The following is a 16,750-nucleotide window of genomic DNA, read 5'->3' on the forward strand; positions in this document are numbered from 1 at the left end:
TGCTGCCCCATATCCATCCCAGTGACCAAATCTGTCACTCTCCTATCTCCTTCCCTTCCCTCCAATCTTCCTACTTTTCTGCACGTTCCCTGCTGTGATCCCTAGTTCAGATAACACAACAGCCACCTGTCTTTGGGCCCCTGGGCCTGTTCCCTCCAACCCATTTGTACACTGTAGCCAAGGTAATTTCCCAAATGCCAATCTTATAGACCCTTTTCTTGTCTAAGACCCTTCAGTAGCTGCCCAGTGCCCACTGGAAAGAGCCAAGGTCCTTAGCTCAGCTTACCAGCCCTCGATGACAAGCCTCTGCCTTCTGTAGACTAACCTTCTCCCTTCTCTATCTTGAGCTCTGTCTCTTTGGCCAGACTGAAATATTTACAATTACACAAGTGCACAGCGCTCTCTCTCACCAACCCCTGTTCCAAATCCCCTCTGCCTCAAATGTCCACTCTCTTTCCCCCACCTGGCTCTCTCCTTCTCTCAGCTCTCCTTCAGTCTTAGTTTAGAGGTCCCCCCCTCTAAAGATGGCATAATTCCTTAATGTTCCTCACACCTCCAGCACCCCATGTTGGCCTTGCCCCAATGACTGACCACAGTGACTACCTACTTTTTTGTTTGCCCCTCTCTCTAGTCTGTATGCACCTTGAGGGTAGCAACCATGTCCCAAGCACGGGGCCTGGCACACAGCAGACACGTAACTCAGCATCTGCAGGATAAATGCACGAATTGTACTTACCGCAGGCCTCTGGTAATTGACAGTTGAAAGAGACATCAGCGGAGGCTGCGGCTGATGGGGCTGTTATGTAAAAGAGGAAAACAAATGGTCCTGAAGATGCATTCAAACTGTTCTTTGGAGTACACTGAGGTTCAAGTGTGATATTTTTGAATAGACACTTTAAATAGTTTGCCATTGTTTGGGGGGCCACTCTTAATTGCTAAAAGTTTCATGTCCCCATGTAGAAATGACCCTCAGAAAGGGAGGGGATGTTCTCAAATCTTTTGCAGAGAACACTGAACCAAGGAAGAAGAAGACCCAGTTTTATAGCCAACGCATCCACCTAATAGAACAGTCAACTCTTCAGAGCCTGGCTTTCCTCAGCTGCAGAATGGGGATGACAAGACCTGCCTCAAAGCATTGCTGTGGGGTGGAAAAATGGACAATGGAAGCTGCCAACGTTCTTATCAGGCAAAGAAGTCTCAGAGCGCAAAGACTAAAGGGCTCTTCTAGACTGCCTATGCCAGCCACGATTTCACAGGTAAATAAACTGAGGCTGAGGGTGGGCAAGCTCCTGGCCCAAGACCACTCAGCTACGATGCGGAAACAGCAGGTCTCCAGCCTCTGGGTCCAGTTTTCCCTCTGCCCTACTAATGAGAACATTCTGCCGGCACTTGGCAATCTCTGGGCTTCCACCAGAGCTGGCTGGCCAGAGCTGGGGAGAGCTTGGTCCTGGACAGCAATGGGGACTCAGAGGCTGCTGCTGCTGGGTGAAAGAGCGAGGAGTCAGGCAGGGCAAACACTCACATTGCTGGAGAGCGCAGGAGGCGGTGGACTGTCGGCGGGAATGGGGATCAGGTCTCCCAGCTGAAGGAAAACAGGACGTAGAAAATGAGGCATTGACTAGAAATGGTTGGCCCATTTCCAAAACAGAAAAACGGCACTTCCAGGGGTAGATTGTTATTTTTTGAGGGGTATTTGGAGGCATTTTGCTAAGGGAAGCTTAAAAATTACCTGCAATTTCTTCCACCCGTCTCGGACGCGAATGAAGAAGTCCGTGCTGTCCCTCAGGTAGATGAACGTCCCTTCGATAACCAAATGTGCTTTCTGCAGCATGTCATCCATGCTGCTAAATGCTGTGACCTGTCAGAAAAATTTAAGTTCCAAGCAGTGCAGTTAACATTGGAGCAGTGGTACTGTCTGAAGAATTGGCCTTTGTGAAAGCGAACAGGAGCCGTCCTCTGACAGCCAGTGAAAAAAAGGCTTATTGGGATGCCTGGGTGGCTCAGTCGGTTAAGCATCTGACTTCGTCTCAGGTCATGATCTCGTGGTTCGTGGGTTCGGGCCCCGCGTTGGGTTCTGTGCAGGCAGCTCAGAGCCTGTTTCAGATTCTGTGTCTCCCTCATTCTCTGCCCCTCCCCCACTCATGCTCTGTCTCTGTTCCAAAAATAAATAAAAACTATAAAATTTTTTCTAAAAAAGGGCTTATTGTCCCTTAGAGAGATAAGTACTTTCGTTAATAACCAAAGGACATTGTTTTCAAAGAACCAAAACATGAATTAGCATAGAGGACGAATCGAAACTGTACTAAATAAATGAAAACAGGAAGATAATACTCCGCGAGCACGAAGACATTAAAAAACTGTACACAGAGTGGCCTTCATTGGGTCTTGGTATTAGCAAAATCGTGGGTAAGCTTTGCCACTTCCGTTTGTGTGAGCTGCTCAGTGGCACTGATGTTCAAAGCGTTTACCTCAAGCTCCTCCTTAAAGAGCTTCAAGTGTGTTTTCACTTGGAATAAGAAAGGCAAGCCAAAGAGCAGTTCCACTTAGGTTTTGAATCTTTTTTGCCCAGCTGGGTAGTTGTCACATTAAATACATGATAGAAAATTATGGTCTGTAATTTCTCTGTTGAGGAAATGGCCAAAGACTAGATATCCATCCTGGCAAATCCAGGAGCAGACATAAAAGCTGCAAAAATCGCTTGAAAAGCATCAAGTCTTCATGAAGTATCGGGTCAAGAGAGCTCTTGTTTTTCATTTCAACCGAGAAAGATTATAAAAAATTAATTTTCACCTAGCCTTGAAAAGAATGACTTTGTGCATCAAGATGGCTGGGAAATCCCCTCGAGGCGCCAGATATCAAAATTCCGTCGTCTGCTGGACAGCTCTTTCATCTGGCAGCCAAGTTTTCCAGCTAAACTGAGCCGGGATCCAAGAGCATTCCCAGGACTCTTGACATCCTTGTGAGGTATTTGTCCCTCTTCCTGTGCATCACAATAGGCTCCGAGTGCTACCTACACCCTGTGCCAGTGATCTGTAGGGTAAGGAATGTGCAAGAGCTGTCCTCTGGCAGAAGGGAGAAGGCTGAATTCCCCAGGGCCAATGTGACCAGCACAGGACCTGCTTTCATGGTGTTTCTACTCTCGTGCTTATGTTTTTTTGATGTAATACAGTTGGGTCCTGTTACGGTTTAGTGAATTAAGGATTAGAAGCGTGGAACCAAAATCATAAATGATTTTGTAGTCTGTGTCTTTCTACTTAATAAGTCACCTAAAGAGATAATAAATGCCCTTCGTGTGTGCAGTTGTACCAATTCTATTGCCATGGAGGTCTAATTCTTACATTAAGAGGTGTGCCAGCCCCAAAGCACTACTGCTGAAGTTCTAAGTACATCCTTCCAGAGCAGAAGAGCGAAGACACACTGATAGTAACACTGACCAGGTTCCTGGATCCGGGAAGTCCTGGCTGTCCTGGAGGGCCAGGTGGGCCTGGAAGGGCCACGGCTAAGACAAAGCAGAAAAGAGAAGTTACGAAAAAGCACACTCTCTGAAAAATGCCTCAGACGGCAGCTGGTCACTGGGGGGGGAGCATTCACAACCCCATTCAGGGCGCTGCACCTCGCAACTGCATCCTGGGGGGTTGTGGGCCCAGCCTGGGGCTTGGCCACATGGGTGGCTTTGGGAAAGATCCAGGATTCTTGACCGTAGCCTTGCAGGGAGCCACGCTAGGACTTCTGGCTTTTATACATGAATAAATTATTGTCGTTTCTGTTGCTTATATAGGTCAGTCTGAGCTGAGTTTCCAAAAATGTCCTGACTCATGCAAGTTACTTCACCCCAGAGATGAGCCAGTAACTGCTGCACAGAGAGCGGCAGGCTCAGAAAGAGGAAGAAAGGTGCTGGGCTGCAGAAGGAGGGCAGGGGAGTGTCGCGACAGTTTCGTCACCTGTGAAACATAAACAAGCACTTCTTCTTCACTGGGCTGAGGTGAGAACTGGGGGTGTGCCCTGCACACTACATCGCACCCACCCAGGGGCTTTCAGTGTTTGAAGAGTCAGTGCCCTCTTCCCCTAGAACAGTGCACACGGCTGTGCCCGCCTTCTACCTCTCTAATCCCCCCCAAATCTGCAAAGCTCTTGGCAGGAAGGAAGTTTCCACAAGCCCCAGGAAATGACTGTATGAGAGCTTTCAAGTCGTGCAGGTAGGTCTGCAGTTCTGGCACAGGACTTGAAAATCATGACGCAGGTGGTGAATGTCTACTGAAGGGAGGGTCAGAGGACTTGGACTTGGACCCCAGCCTCGCCTCCCACTAGGATTTGTGACCTTGAGCAAGTCTCTAACCTCTCTGAGCCTCAGTGTCTTCATCCATAAAATGAGTTTTATAGTAATATCCGTTCCTGTCCCTCCCAGGGTGGCTGTGAAGATTGAATGGGATAACTGGGATAAGAGCATTTTGTAAACTGTGGGTTGCGGGCATTATGTGAGGGGCAATCCTTCCTCCATGGAACGAGAAGCCCTGGGCAGCACCTCGTACAGAGCTGCTGTGAACAGCAGATTCTTCCCATCCTGCAGTGTCCTTCCCCCTCCTGCAACTCCTGCTCATCCGTCAAGGTTAAGTTGGCACCTACGGTTTTGTCCGCCAAGCACCTTCCTCCTTTGTGGGACCAGCATCCTCACCTTCTCTTCCCATCTTCCTCATCCCCTCCACCACCATTTGGGTTCAGAAGGCACTGTCTCATCATGTGATCGCCCCTTCTGGCCACAGGTGACTGGCCCAAGGTCAGGCATGTGGGCCAGGATGGGTCAGGCAGAATTCGACCCTAGGTCCTCCAGCCCAGGACCTCTCAAACTAAAACCAAAAAAGAAGGCCAAGATTTCTAGCTGACTGTGGAAGCTCTGAGTTGTCGGTAACCGTATTTCCCACCATGCAGAGGATGTGGTCTGTGGTGTAGAAGCACCAAGCTAGCTGACGAAGAGAAGCCGAGATAAGGGATGGCCAGAGAGTCCTCGCAGGGGTTGAGTCCCCGGTTCTGGCTGTGCCTGAGGCCCCACTGCCTGCCGGTCCCTCCCAGAAGTCAATTATTCACCTCCTTCGCAGCCAATAAATCTCCCTTTCGCTTATGCTACTTGGAGTTACGTTTCCTTTTTAAGAACTTTTTTTTTAATGTTTTATTTATTTTTGAGAGATAGAGAGACAGACAGACAGAATGCTAGCAGGGGAGGGCAGAGAGAGAGGGAGACACAGAATCTGAAGCGGGCTCCAAGCTCTGAGCTGTCAGTACAGAGCCCGATGCGGGGCTTGAACTGTGAGATCATGACCTGAGTCAAAGTCAGACACTTAACCAACTGAGCCACCCAGGTGCCCTCTCATTCACTTTTTATTTGAGGAAGTGAGGTAGCTATGGGTAAGCAGAGTTTTTATAGAGGGAGAATCAGTGTGGTCTACCTAAAGTCCCTTAAAGGCCAGGCATTGGCAAAGCAGCTAAGGAGTTTCCACCCACAGGAGAAAGGATGTGGCACACCATTTGACTTCAGGGAAAGGCGAATCAGAATCACCACGGGATATCACTGCATGTGCACGGGTGATGGCCAGAGTCAACAAGGGAGGGCCGTGACAAGCACTGGTGGAAAGGAGGAGACCCTCGAGGCTTTGTGCACTGCCAGTGGGAATGCAAAACTGGCACAGCCACTTTGGAAGGCAGGTTAGCAGTCCCTCCAACAGTGAAACAGAGAGAACATACGTCTCTGCCCCCAGCGGTTCCATTCCCAGGTGCACACCCAGGAGCGCTACAACCGTCCATCCACACAAAGACTGGTGTTCGAATGTTCACAGCAGCACTCTCTTCTTTTTTTAATTTTTAAGTTTATTTATTTATTTTTGAGNGCATGGAGCCTGACGTGGGGTTCGAACTCATAAACCATGAGATCACGACCTGAGCCGAAATCAGCAGTCAGACACTTAACCAACTGAGCCACCCAGGCGCCCCTACGACGTTACTATGAATAGCCAACAAGTGGAAACAACCCAAATGTCCATCAATTGATGAATGGATAAACAAAACGTACTATGTCCACACAACAGAAGATTATTCAGCCATAACAAGGGACAAAGTACCAACACACAATACAACATGGGCGATGCTGAGGGAAGAAGCTCGACACAAAAAGCCACATGTTGGTATGATCCCATTGATAAGACATGTCTAGAGTAGTCAAATCCTGAGAGATAGAAAATAGATCTTCAGGTGCCCAGCTCTGGGGGGAGGAGGGAAAGAGGGACTGCTAGTTGGTGCAGGGTGTCTTTCTGGGGTGACGAAAATGTTCTGGAATTAGAGAGAGGTGATGGCTGCATAACCTTGTGAATATATTAAAAACCACTGAACTGTACACTTTAAATGGGTGAATTTTATGGCATGTGAATTATACATCAATTTAAAAAAAAAGGAAAGAAAGAAAGTTCCAACCTGGAATTAGCTCTCTGTCACACAATGTGGCTCTGACATGCCCGCCTGATGTGGTGACCCTGAGCACAACAGCAGGGACGGCACAAATGACCGCCATCCGCAGTACTAACCTGCTCCAAGGATAGCTGGTGGTCCTGGTGGCCCTGGGGGGCCTGGAGGCCCAGGTGAACCAGGTCTTCCAAAGCCAGGAGGCCCCGGCAGGCCAGGAGCACCAGGGGGTCCCTGGGGCCCAACGACAGTCTCCCCTTTCTGTCCCTGTCAAGGCAAGAGCACAGTAACAGAGGAGAGAAAGCAGCACGAGTCCCAGCTCTTCTCTGCATGAGGGTGTTTGTGACAAGTCAGTCAATACGAGCTGTTGCTATCATTATCCTCTGTTCTGGGCACAACGCAGGTGGCACAAGACCTAGAGAATAGCAACCGGGTCATTATGTTCAACATCACTGCATATGACCCTGGAGGGCCCTGGAGTTGGGAGGGCCCAGACTCTGCATTTCACAGAGTAAGAAACTCAGGCACAGAGAGGTGATAGGGCTTGTCCCAAGTGTCAAAGCGAATTAGCAGCAGAGGTGGGAATAGAACCCTGTATCCTGGCCTTGCTGAGTCTACCCTCATGGTGAGCTCTGGGACCAGGGTTTGCTTATGGTTCCTGACGGTCATGACCTGGTCATAATCTCATTGGAGACATAACTTGAATTCCTCTCTTGTGAGCTGGAGAAACCTGGTATCCTAAGAAGACTAAGCCTGGCTAGGGGCTCCTTTGGTGAGATTCCAGAAGAAGCAAATAGCCCCTCTAAAAATAGCTCCCTCACCTTCCATTCTGCCTTTATTATCTGATACATTCACCTTTAGGAATTCCTTGGGTTGAGCAAATGTTCCACCATTGACATGAATAGGGCAGTGTGGTTAGTGACCTGGAAGTTACCTGAAAGCACATGGCCACAGCCAGCTCCCTTTCCTCCATGGGCCTCAGCCAACATCCCTATTGGTAAGTAAATATGAGGGAGAGAGGCCAATGCCCAAGTCCTACCTCCACCTTAGGGTGCTGTGACAGACCCTTGACTTTCCAACTGCCTAGTCCCACTGGGGGGCGTCAGGGAAGGCTGTGACTCACTGAGGAAAATGGCGAGGAAAAATCACTACTCACAACCAGGCCGGGACTTCCGGGTAGGCCTGGTGGCCCTGACACAAAGAAGTCACCATGAGCGTCTCCTTTCTCTCCTTTGATCCCCCTGTCTCCATTCTCCCCCTGCGAGCAGAGAACATTCAATAAGAGTAAGATGACCCAGTGTGTGATGGAGGCTCGAGCACTTGGCAACACAGGCCAAATGTCTGGTAGAGAAACACTCACCTTCAAACTGTTTAGCAAGTATCTCAGGTAAGTTGGGTCCACTGGAGGGCCTGAAAAAGAAATGCTGTGTAAAATTCACCACCATCGTCTCAGAAATTCAAAAGCCAAGTCTCCAGGCTGGCAACCATCATTATTCCCCGGTGGAAGTGACCCCACATTGGTTTAGCTAACAGAGCGGGCACTGGCCTTGGAGGCAGAAGCGAGTCCTTGATAGGACCCCACAACCCCGACACTGTGGGAGCCTGCGCATGGCCCTGGCCCTCTTTGGGCCTTGGTTTGCACAGGAAGCATGAGTGATTGGAACTTCTGATGTCTTGTGACAGTGTCCCATATTGGACCCACGACTCTGTCTCTCTAGAACTCCATGGATCTTGTGGTCAGGGTGGTAATATAACCTGTCTTACTTTCCAGCTCAGTTGGATTTCTCGGGAACAAAAATCAAAGGCAAGATCCAGAACAACAGATGAAATACCTGGTGGTCCCTGGGCCCCCTGGTCGCCTTTTTCTCCTTTTGAGCCGGGAAGACCCCAGGATCCTTTTTCTCCTTTAACACCTGCCATCAAATACACATATGTTTAAAAAAAAGACCATGGAAAATCACTTTCATTCTATACAGAACGTTTTTGCGACAAGTTGTCAAACTGAGTCCCTTTAGCAAAGTGCACTCAATAAACAAAGGCCTACTGAGGGTATGCACTCCTTTGCTAAATGACGGGGAGGGCAGAGATGGACACATCAAACGCAGTTCCCAACCTTCAAACACAGTTCCCACAGCGTGGTCTCCGTGGGGAGACGGACATGGTGAGGGGCAGCGTGAAGCAGGATGAGGCGAGGGCTATCTTTAAGGTGCCTGCAGTGCACAGTGCAGGCGCAGCAGAGGCTACAGTGAACTCTGTGTCAGACAGCTCAACACCCAGTCAGGCTTCCAGTCCCCATCTCATCTCTGTCTGTGCAGCATGGCAGGATAGGGGAGGAGGGGAACCTCCCAGGTGTCCTCAGGGGACACTAAGGGTGAGAAGTAGTCTGTGCACAAAGTTGGAAGGATGCCAACGGGGCCGGATTTGTGAGAAGCACTCTCTCTCTCCAACTCTTTTATAGGGGGGACAAGCATGGAGGGAGCCTTCTAGAAGTTCAGCATTGGGGAAGGGAAGCAATCCCCTTTGATGGTGGGGTAGACACTAGATCTCTGAATTCCCAGTTCCCAAGAGATGTGACAGATCGACCGAGCACTGCCCTCGGGCCAAGAGATTTTGGTTTGGGTGCTCAGGCTTCCCGGCATGGGGGAAGGAGTGTGAGTACTGGAGGCCTGACGCCATCAGCCGGGGGGTCAGCCGAGAGATGCAATCACAAGGCCAGGGCGGCAGTGCCTACACCCACTCCTAGGGAGATCACAGGCAGTGGTGAAGCCCAGAGAAGGGGATGGTGAGCTCACCACCACCGATGTGGCTGCTTAACTCAGGGAGCGAGGAATAACGACACAAGTAGCAGGACACAGGTTCACCAGGGGCTGTCCTGTCCCTCCCCCACCCCCCAGAGTGGCCCCGTGAGGATGGGGAACCACCAGGGATCTGAGACAGCAAATCCAGCTCTACCCCGCCTCCCCCAGGTCCCCTTTGCCCCAGAAGCAGGGGGAGCCTTGAACTGGACCTAAGCATGGAGGGTGGAAACAATCTGGACATTGTAACCAAAACCAACAGAAAAACCTCACCAGGGAGACCACCACCCAGCGGGCCATGGACAACAGAGTGGGGCCAGAGGTCAGTATTGGGGAAAAAATGACTTTTCCCTGTTTAAACTGCAAGTGCTCAGACCTCTCAATCCGAAGAGGGACACACAGAGGGAGAGGGGGTGCGGGGACAGGAGACCAGAGTGACTGCTCCCCGGCAGGCGCCTGTCTCCTGGCCTGCGCTCCTCGGCTGACATCTACTAACCAGACACCCAGAGCCAGCACCTCTCGCACTTTACTGTGAGACACAGTAGGGGCCTTAAGCTGCAGCCTCTGATTCAGCAGGTCTGCCGTGGATCTTACACTTGATCTTAGCCCAAGGTTCCGAGAAGCGACCGAGATGCTGCATTTCTAACAGATTCCAGAAGATGCTGATGGCTGCTGCTCCAAAAACACTTTGAAGCAAAGGTCTTCTGAGCTCCCACAACCCTTCCTTTTATTAGTTCTTGGTATATTACATTAGAATGATTTTTAAAACAATTCTCTCTAGCAGAGCCTAAGGGCCTGGGTGGCAAGAACGGCATAGGATTCATCTGCCTCAGCCCAACACATGGGATAGATGCACGCATTATGGCCTCAGTGGATGCTTTATGAGCAAATTAACAAACAAACGGACAAATGGAGTACTTCCTGCTGGCTGGAAGTCCCAGCCATGAGGTATAGAATATACAGCTGTGTGACAAAACCGAAGAGAGGTGCCCAGTCCCACAGCGCTGGCTCAGCTACCGCTGCCCCCACCACATATAGCCGGGTCTTCCCAAACATGAGTCTTAGGCCCCACGCTGGCAGTGGAGACCACCTTCTGCAGAGCTACAAGTGTCTGGAAAAGTCCCACAGAAACGTAAGGTGAAGAAGAGAAGCTGTACCGTGAAAGGTGATGAGTTCTGAATTCCCAGCATGTGTGGTATCAACCTGGAAAGAGAGGAAGGCAAGGTCATAAGGTGCAAACCGTGTTCCCGGGGTTTGCATCCACAGGTAGCGACTGTCCCCTGTCTGGGGTGTGTGTGCTAGGAGGCATGATGTCATGGAGTCAGACCTTTCTTTGGCTTTGGAACCCCCAAAAGCCCTGAGCTCCCCAGGGGTCTTCACTGCACAGGCATCCCAGGCCTTCAGCTGGGGGGGGCCCATTATGCAGCCAGTGTGGGGTGGTGAGGTCTACTGGCCGGACAACTGTGCAAAGGGAAAGCCCAGAGCTTTAGGATAACAAATCCCAGCAGTGTTGATTTAGCCAACGATGAGCGTTCTTGGCCTGCTTTCTTATCATTGAAGATTGACTCATGTGAGAGGTCGAGCATCCGAGTGAGTGACCACCCAGGCGTGAGGCTGCACCAGCCATTGGGTTTGCTACTGTGCATAACCAAGGATGTGCATAATGAACAGGAGCTGGTAACGGTAGTGTTAATGAGTGGGGGGGGGGGGGGTATCATTTTCTTGGAAGAGCTATTCTAGATTCCCCATTTAGTGCCAGGGGTCTGGCATCCAAGTTGCCCTAGATAATATTCCTTCCCAGTTCCTTCCCAGATTCCTGCACTGTCTTATCTATAAAACAGAGCCACTGGGGACCCTGCTTTTAATGTCCAACTTCCCCTTTTCCCAGAATGATCCCTCTGGCACCAGCATGCTCCTACTTTTGGGCGGAGGGTCACAAGCTGCTCAGGGGTCACCCAGAGAAGATGGGAGGAATGGATGGAAACCCCCCAGGATAGAGAGTTCGAAGTTGAGGACGTAGGCTGAAGTGGCCAGCTGGTGTCCTGTGGCTATGCTGATAGGGCTCCTCCTCTCCACGTGTGGCTGAAAATTATGGCAGTGTCAGAAAGGGGCTGACGTCAGAAGAGGTTTATAGAATGAATGATGGATGTGACAGAAAGCATTTGCTTTGCAGGTATCCCTTTTGAGAGCTGATCAGCCCCAGCCCCACGGCATCCAGCCAGGCAATGTGAAATCAAAAGCTCACCAAAAATGCTCTGCGCTCATCTTTGGTTTCTTTTCAGTAATCTCAGGACCCCAAAGGCCGTGGCCGCCGGAAAGGGTCCTAGCACAGGCAGTGGTAACTGCAGTGCATTTTCATTTTCCTAACGCTCTTATGTTTGCTGAGCGCTGTCCCATGACACCTGCAGTCGCGCCAGCGGAGAGGGGCTTTGGGCATGAACTCTCCAGGGGACTCCGGCAGACCCTTTGCCTCTCTGGGCTGCCAGTTTCTCCTGTACGATAAGGAGGTAGAACATAGCCGTCTCTCAGGAGCGTCCCTCCAGCACTGACATATTATGTGTCCCTTCAGGCGATCGCTGTAAACGTGACCTGGCTTCATGTTGTCCTCACAGAGACCAGCGGGCCCCCTGGCCGGCTTAGTGGGTCCTATCACCTGCATTCTAGGCCAGAGTTCCCGGGCCCTGGGCTGCAGACTTGGGTGCCTCAAAGTTTCGACATGGACAGACATCCGGGCAAATACTTGGCCAAACTGCATGATTTTAACGCCTCTGCTCCAGCCTCATCACCACACCCAACAAGCATCAATTATGAACCCACTTCAAGGAACCTTTCTAAATTGTAACTTGCAAGCTCCCGAGAACAGAGGCCACGCCTGTCTAGTTCACCCCTGTGTCTCCAGGACCCAGCAGGGGACTTGGCTCTCGGTAAGTCCTCAATAAATACTTGCTGAACGAATGAGGAAACAGTCATGCACAGCTCTGTGACCGACGCCCGTGCACAGGGACAGGCCCACTCTCCCTGGGCTTCCCTGCAAAATCGGGTAAGACCTCAGGGACAGTGCCACTGCCTAGCTGGGTGAACGGGCACATGCCTGACCCTTAGGAGTCACAGTGCCTGGTGGCCAGGGGACCCGAGGGGTGACCCCAGCTCCATCAGTACAGGACCTTGGACAGCTGAGTCACAGTTCGCTTCCTCGCTATAAAGTGGGAGGGAGAGTCCTTGCCTCTCAGGGCTGTACGCTGTTCAACACACCAGATGGGAAGGGACAGCACACGTTCACTCACAGCTTTTAGCCTACAGTTTTTAATGCAAAGAACACTGTTCGGAATTGCTTTGCTTTCCCAACTGTATTTTTAAGGGGGCTATTTTACTTCTTACTATTTGCTCCAAGCACGAAGCTAATGTGGTTATAATAACAAAAGACAGTGCTTTTTGATTACATTGAAAGAAACACTCTGACAGCGTGTGCACCTTTTAGAAGATCCAGTATGTGTCATTGCCGTGGTCTGTTATCTGGAAGCTTCTAGCCACCTACTTAAGGGTCTATATGCAAGTGACAGGAGATGTCAAAGACAGCACTGATGGACTGATGGAAGGGGCTCGAGACAAAGACTGATCACCTTCTCTGAGTCGCTTTCTGTGCCAGTGTCTGCTCTGGAAGGCAGTGACTATACACTACTTACCGGTGTCTTGCAGTGTGGCCGGGCTGGTACTGGGAAGATGGCCTGCCGGAAGTGAGAACCAGAGAAGTGAGGCCAGCCTGGGGCCCACTCCCCACCGTCCCCTGAAGGTCTCCCTCCCCTGCCCTCCCCCAGCTTACTCCTTTGATGTTGATCACAGCTCCAGGTGGTCCAGGGGGCCCTGGAGGACCAGGTAAGCCAGGTGGGCCCTGAAGGGGGAAAAAGGCCATTGCCAAATTCAGGTTATTGTGCGTGCGGGGCAGCTGCGAGATACTTCTTCCAGGAATGAGGAAAGAAGATTCTCTGAAGTCTGCTTCTCCCACAGGGAGGCCTGATACTGAGAAAGAGCATGTCAACCTCCATGATCCCACTGCATCTTTACGGCCACCCATGGGAGAGGCAGAGGAGCAGTGTTATCCCTGGTTTACAATGGAGACAGAGGCCAAGAGAGGGGAAGCGACCTTCTCAAAGCCACACGGTTAGAACCTAGATTCTGACTCCCAGAGCAGTGCTCAGCCAACACGGAGCCACCATCTCTCTCCCACACATCCCTGCTATGGAGAGGCAGCTGGGGTGGGGAGGGGAGGGTCCTTCACCTTCTACGGTACCTCGGAGAGTGCCTAGTAAATGCAAGAATAAATGCAACACTCTTGGTCACTAGCAGCATTCTTTTCTTTTCTTTTCTTTTCTTTTCTTCTTTTCTTTCTTTCTTTCTTTCTTTCTGTCTTTCTTTCTTTCTTTCTTTCTGTCTTTCTTTCTTTCTTTCTTTCTGTCTTTCTTTCTTTCTTTCTTTCTGTCTTTCTTTCTTTCTTTCTTTCTCTCTCTTTCTTTCTCTCTCTCTTTCTTTCTTTCAATACTTTTTGCTTATTTTGAGAGCGAGAGTATGTGAGTGGGAGAGGGGCAGAGAGAGAAAATCCCAAGCACGTTCCGCGCTATCAGCACAGAGTGGCATTATGTTCAAAGCCAGGTCAGCTGGCCTTAATAGCATGCAATGTTTTCTCCTCCGAGACTGGATCTCAAGCAGGACCTTGCAGCAGGAGGGGTGAGGCTCTGACCGCAGGTATGAAGAGTCCGGCCTGCCTGGAAGTTGCACTCATCCTAAGTGAAGGCACGAGCGCCTACTTTACCTAGGAGCTGCCGGGGCTGGACAAGTGTGGCCAGTCCCCACCTGCCTCCCTGATTTCTGGACATGCAGAGCAGACACAGCACGGTGCAAACAAAAGAAGACTTTGTATAGAGTCTGGTACATAGTAGGTGCTCAATAAACATTGGCTTCCTTATTGTAGACCCTGGGCCCTGCTGATGTCTGCTCTGCCTAAGTAGGTGACCTACCTTGGCTATGCACTCACAAACACGCGCTGAGCCCCTGTTGGTGTGAAATCCTGAGAGAGTGTACGGAGGGAAGATGGGGCACTACCCCAGGGTCAGGAGCCTGGGATTTGAGGCCAGATCTCCTGAGTATACCTAGATCTCTCTCCCACCCTCCCTCTTGGGTCAGGACAAGGAAGCTTATGCTCCCCTAAGGGGCTTTCAGTGGCAGAGACCCTCCTGAGAGTGGGCTGGAGGACAGGCAGGGGCTGGAGGGTCTTTGCAAGTGGCAGTAGAGGCAGGAGACAAACATTCCTGAAGATTCTGTCTGTAAGCCCCACCCACTGGACCCGGTACTCCCTCAGCCCCCCTCTGCACACTGGACTCAGGGCTCTGTCCCTGGTTGGTGGGGAGCTGCAGCACTGGTCATCTCACTCACCGGCATCATGATCCCTCGGTCTCCCTTGGCGCCCTTGAGGCCATTCAGTCCTGGGCGACCCTGAAACCCACAGGAGATGCCTTAGTAAACCCATTGCCCGCCAGCTGGCCCGGCCCCCGTGCTCCCTTCACATCCAGTCTGAGGAACAGCGACACCTACGGGTCGTCCAGGGAGGCCAAACTCTCCTTTGTGTCCTGGCGGTCCTTTGGGCCCCTAGAGGCAAAACAAATATCAGAAGAGAAAAGAACCGAAAGTCAAGGGCTAGGGTAATAAGGGTCACTGGCCTGCCTTCGTGGGCAGTGGTGAGGAGGAATCACTGCGTGGGGAGGAGGGAGATCAACGGGCAATTGTGAAGTATGCACCTGCCTGGAACCTTGACTCCCAACCTCTCTGCTCTCAGCTGGGACCACCTGTTTGGGCCCTTAGCACCCCACGCCCTCCTGCAGGCTCTGCCCCACCCCAGACTCTGGACCCCACCCTCCCAGCCAGGGCTGACGAAGGAGCAAGCTCAGGCCCCGTGGCCCCCTGGCAGCTGGGTACTAGGGTAGCTTAGAAGACGGACCTCTGCCCTAGGTCTTACGTCCCAATTGGAATAATGCAGGCCTGCCTCGCCTCTCATGCTCGCCCAGCCTGAGAAGCTGCTCCTGGATTTGGCTTCTGCCTTGCTCCTACCTGTCTCTCAGGACCAGAGTCTTGGCCCGGCACCCCAGTTCTCCAGATGAGTCATTGACCTGCAGACCCTTATTCATTCCAGTGCTGGCTTTCTATGTCTTCATGCTTCTAGAGCCTCTGCCCTGTTCCAATCCCCTGCAGACGCCTTATGCCTTCTGGCATCCAGGATACGTACAATGCACACTCCCTCTTGCCAGAGCAAGCTCTGCCTCCAGTCTACACTTTCCTGCTTCTGTAGCTGGGTCCGCCCCGTCCTCCCAGGGGAATCACTAGTTTAAGTCTGGGGTCTCCAAGGCCCTTCTTCCTGCTGACACTAACAGATGGTGCCCTGGAAAATGGCAAATAGGGCTGAGTTCAAACAGGCGCTGTATGTCAAGTACCCAGCCCACGGCACTCCTAAAGACGGAAAGGCAAGAACAGGAAGTGGAGTGACAGGGCACAGGCCGCTTGAGGGCATGCTCTGGGGCAGAGCTCTTCTCAAGCGTCAGTTTGCACAGGCCTCACCTGGGATCTTGTCAAAATGCAGACCCAGCAGGTCGGGGGCAGGGCCTAAGGCTCTGCATTTCTCACAAGCCCCCAGGTGATGTGAGGACTCTGATCCAGGAGCCATGAGTAACAAGGCTCTAGGGAACTCATAAAGGAAGTGTGAGCTATACCAGTCCTGAGGGCCACAGCTAGCCTCTCTGGCACCATCATGCAAAGCAGAAGAAGGTGCCCCCTGCTGTCTGAGCTTGGCGAGCTATGCACACATGGCTTCAACAGAACAAGCAGCAAGGCCATCTGTAGTGCCGTGCTGGCCACCATTGCTAACTCCTGGTATTGCCCATGGCACTGGATGTTGGTAAGTGATTCACCAGTGGTTGATGCCATATTTCCACAATCTGTCTTAACTCACAGTTTCTCCTCTGCAGGGTACCCATTCTGCCTGAGTGAAGGGCCAAAGGACTCAGAAGGTCCTTTGAGAGATGCAACTTGGAGGTTATGGGTCATTTGTCAAGGACACGTGTCTATGAGGTCCCTTCTCCTCGGGCCTGAGGTCCAGCTTCAACCAAACAAACCCCATCTGCAAATCTCCAGGCCAAAATGCTTTAGAAGAAACGTTTACTGGAGGCAATGGGGAAAACCTGGACACAGAATCCGACAGGTTTGGTTCAAAGCCCCAGTGCACTCACAGGCTGTGTGATAGTAGCCAAGTCACTCACTCCTTTGGACCTCAGTTTCCTGGTCTATAAACCATTTAGAGCAGTGAGTATGACATGAGATGGTCTGTGTGATGTGTCAGTGTAGCGTCTGACCTTCCATGGACATTTTATACCTGAATTTTGCTGTTGTTCTTGGGGAGGACTCTATGACAGAGAGGTTTACAGTTCATTCTTGAGAGAACGGGGAGCTTAAAAGCCATTCAGCAG

At 51.3% G+C, this 16,750-nt stretch overlaps 1 protein-coding gene across 1 annotated transcript in view; it reads right to left on the minus strand.

The window, feature by feature from the left end:
* Positions 1 to 16,750, minus strand: part of COL15A1 (collagen type XV alpha 1 chain) — a 110,755-nt gene that overhangs the window by 6,668 nt on the left and 87,337 nt on the right. The window contains exons 26-38 of the mRNA XM_077756055.1: positions 14,829 to 14,882; positions 14,670 to 14,729; positions 13,063 to 13,131; positions 12,926 to 12,967; positions 10,400 to 10,445; positions 8,280 to 8,360; positions 7,808 to 7,857; positions 7,604 to 7,705; positions 6,570 to 6,714; positions 3,435 to 3,499; positions 1,730 to 1,858; positions 1,523 to 1,582; positions 737 to 796 (exon numbers count right to left, since the gene is read on the minus strand). Coding sequence (XP_077612181.1) covers positions 737 to 796; positions 1,523 to 1,582; positions 1,730 to 1,858; positions 3,435 to 3,499; positions 6,570 to 6,714; positions 7,604 to 7,705; positions 7,808 to 7,857; positions 8,280 to 8,360; positions 10,400 to 10,445; positions 12,926 to 12,967; positions 13,063 to 13,131; positions 14,670 to 14,729; positions 14,829 to 14,882 — 963 coding nt within the window. The remainder of the gene's footprint in view (positions 1 to 736; positions 797 to 1,522; positions 1,583 to 1,729; positions 1,859 to 3,434; positions 3,500 to 6,569; positions 6,715 to 7,603; positions 7,706 to 7,807; positions 7,858 to 8,279; positions 8,361 to 10,399; positions 10,446 to 12,925; positions 12,968 to 13,062; positions 13,132 to 14,669; positions 14,730 to 14,828; positions 14,883 to 16,750) is intronic.

This window comes from Crocuta crocuta, unplaced genomic scaffold (genome assembly GCF_008692635.1).
Source record: "Crocuta crocuta isolate KB4526 unplaced genomic scaffold, BGI_CrCroc_1.0 scaffold431, whole genome shotgun sequence".
NCBI lineage: Eukaryota > Metazoa > Chordata > Mammalia > Carnivora > Hyaenidae > Crocuta > Crocuta crocuta.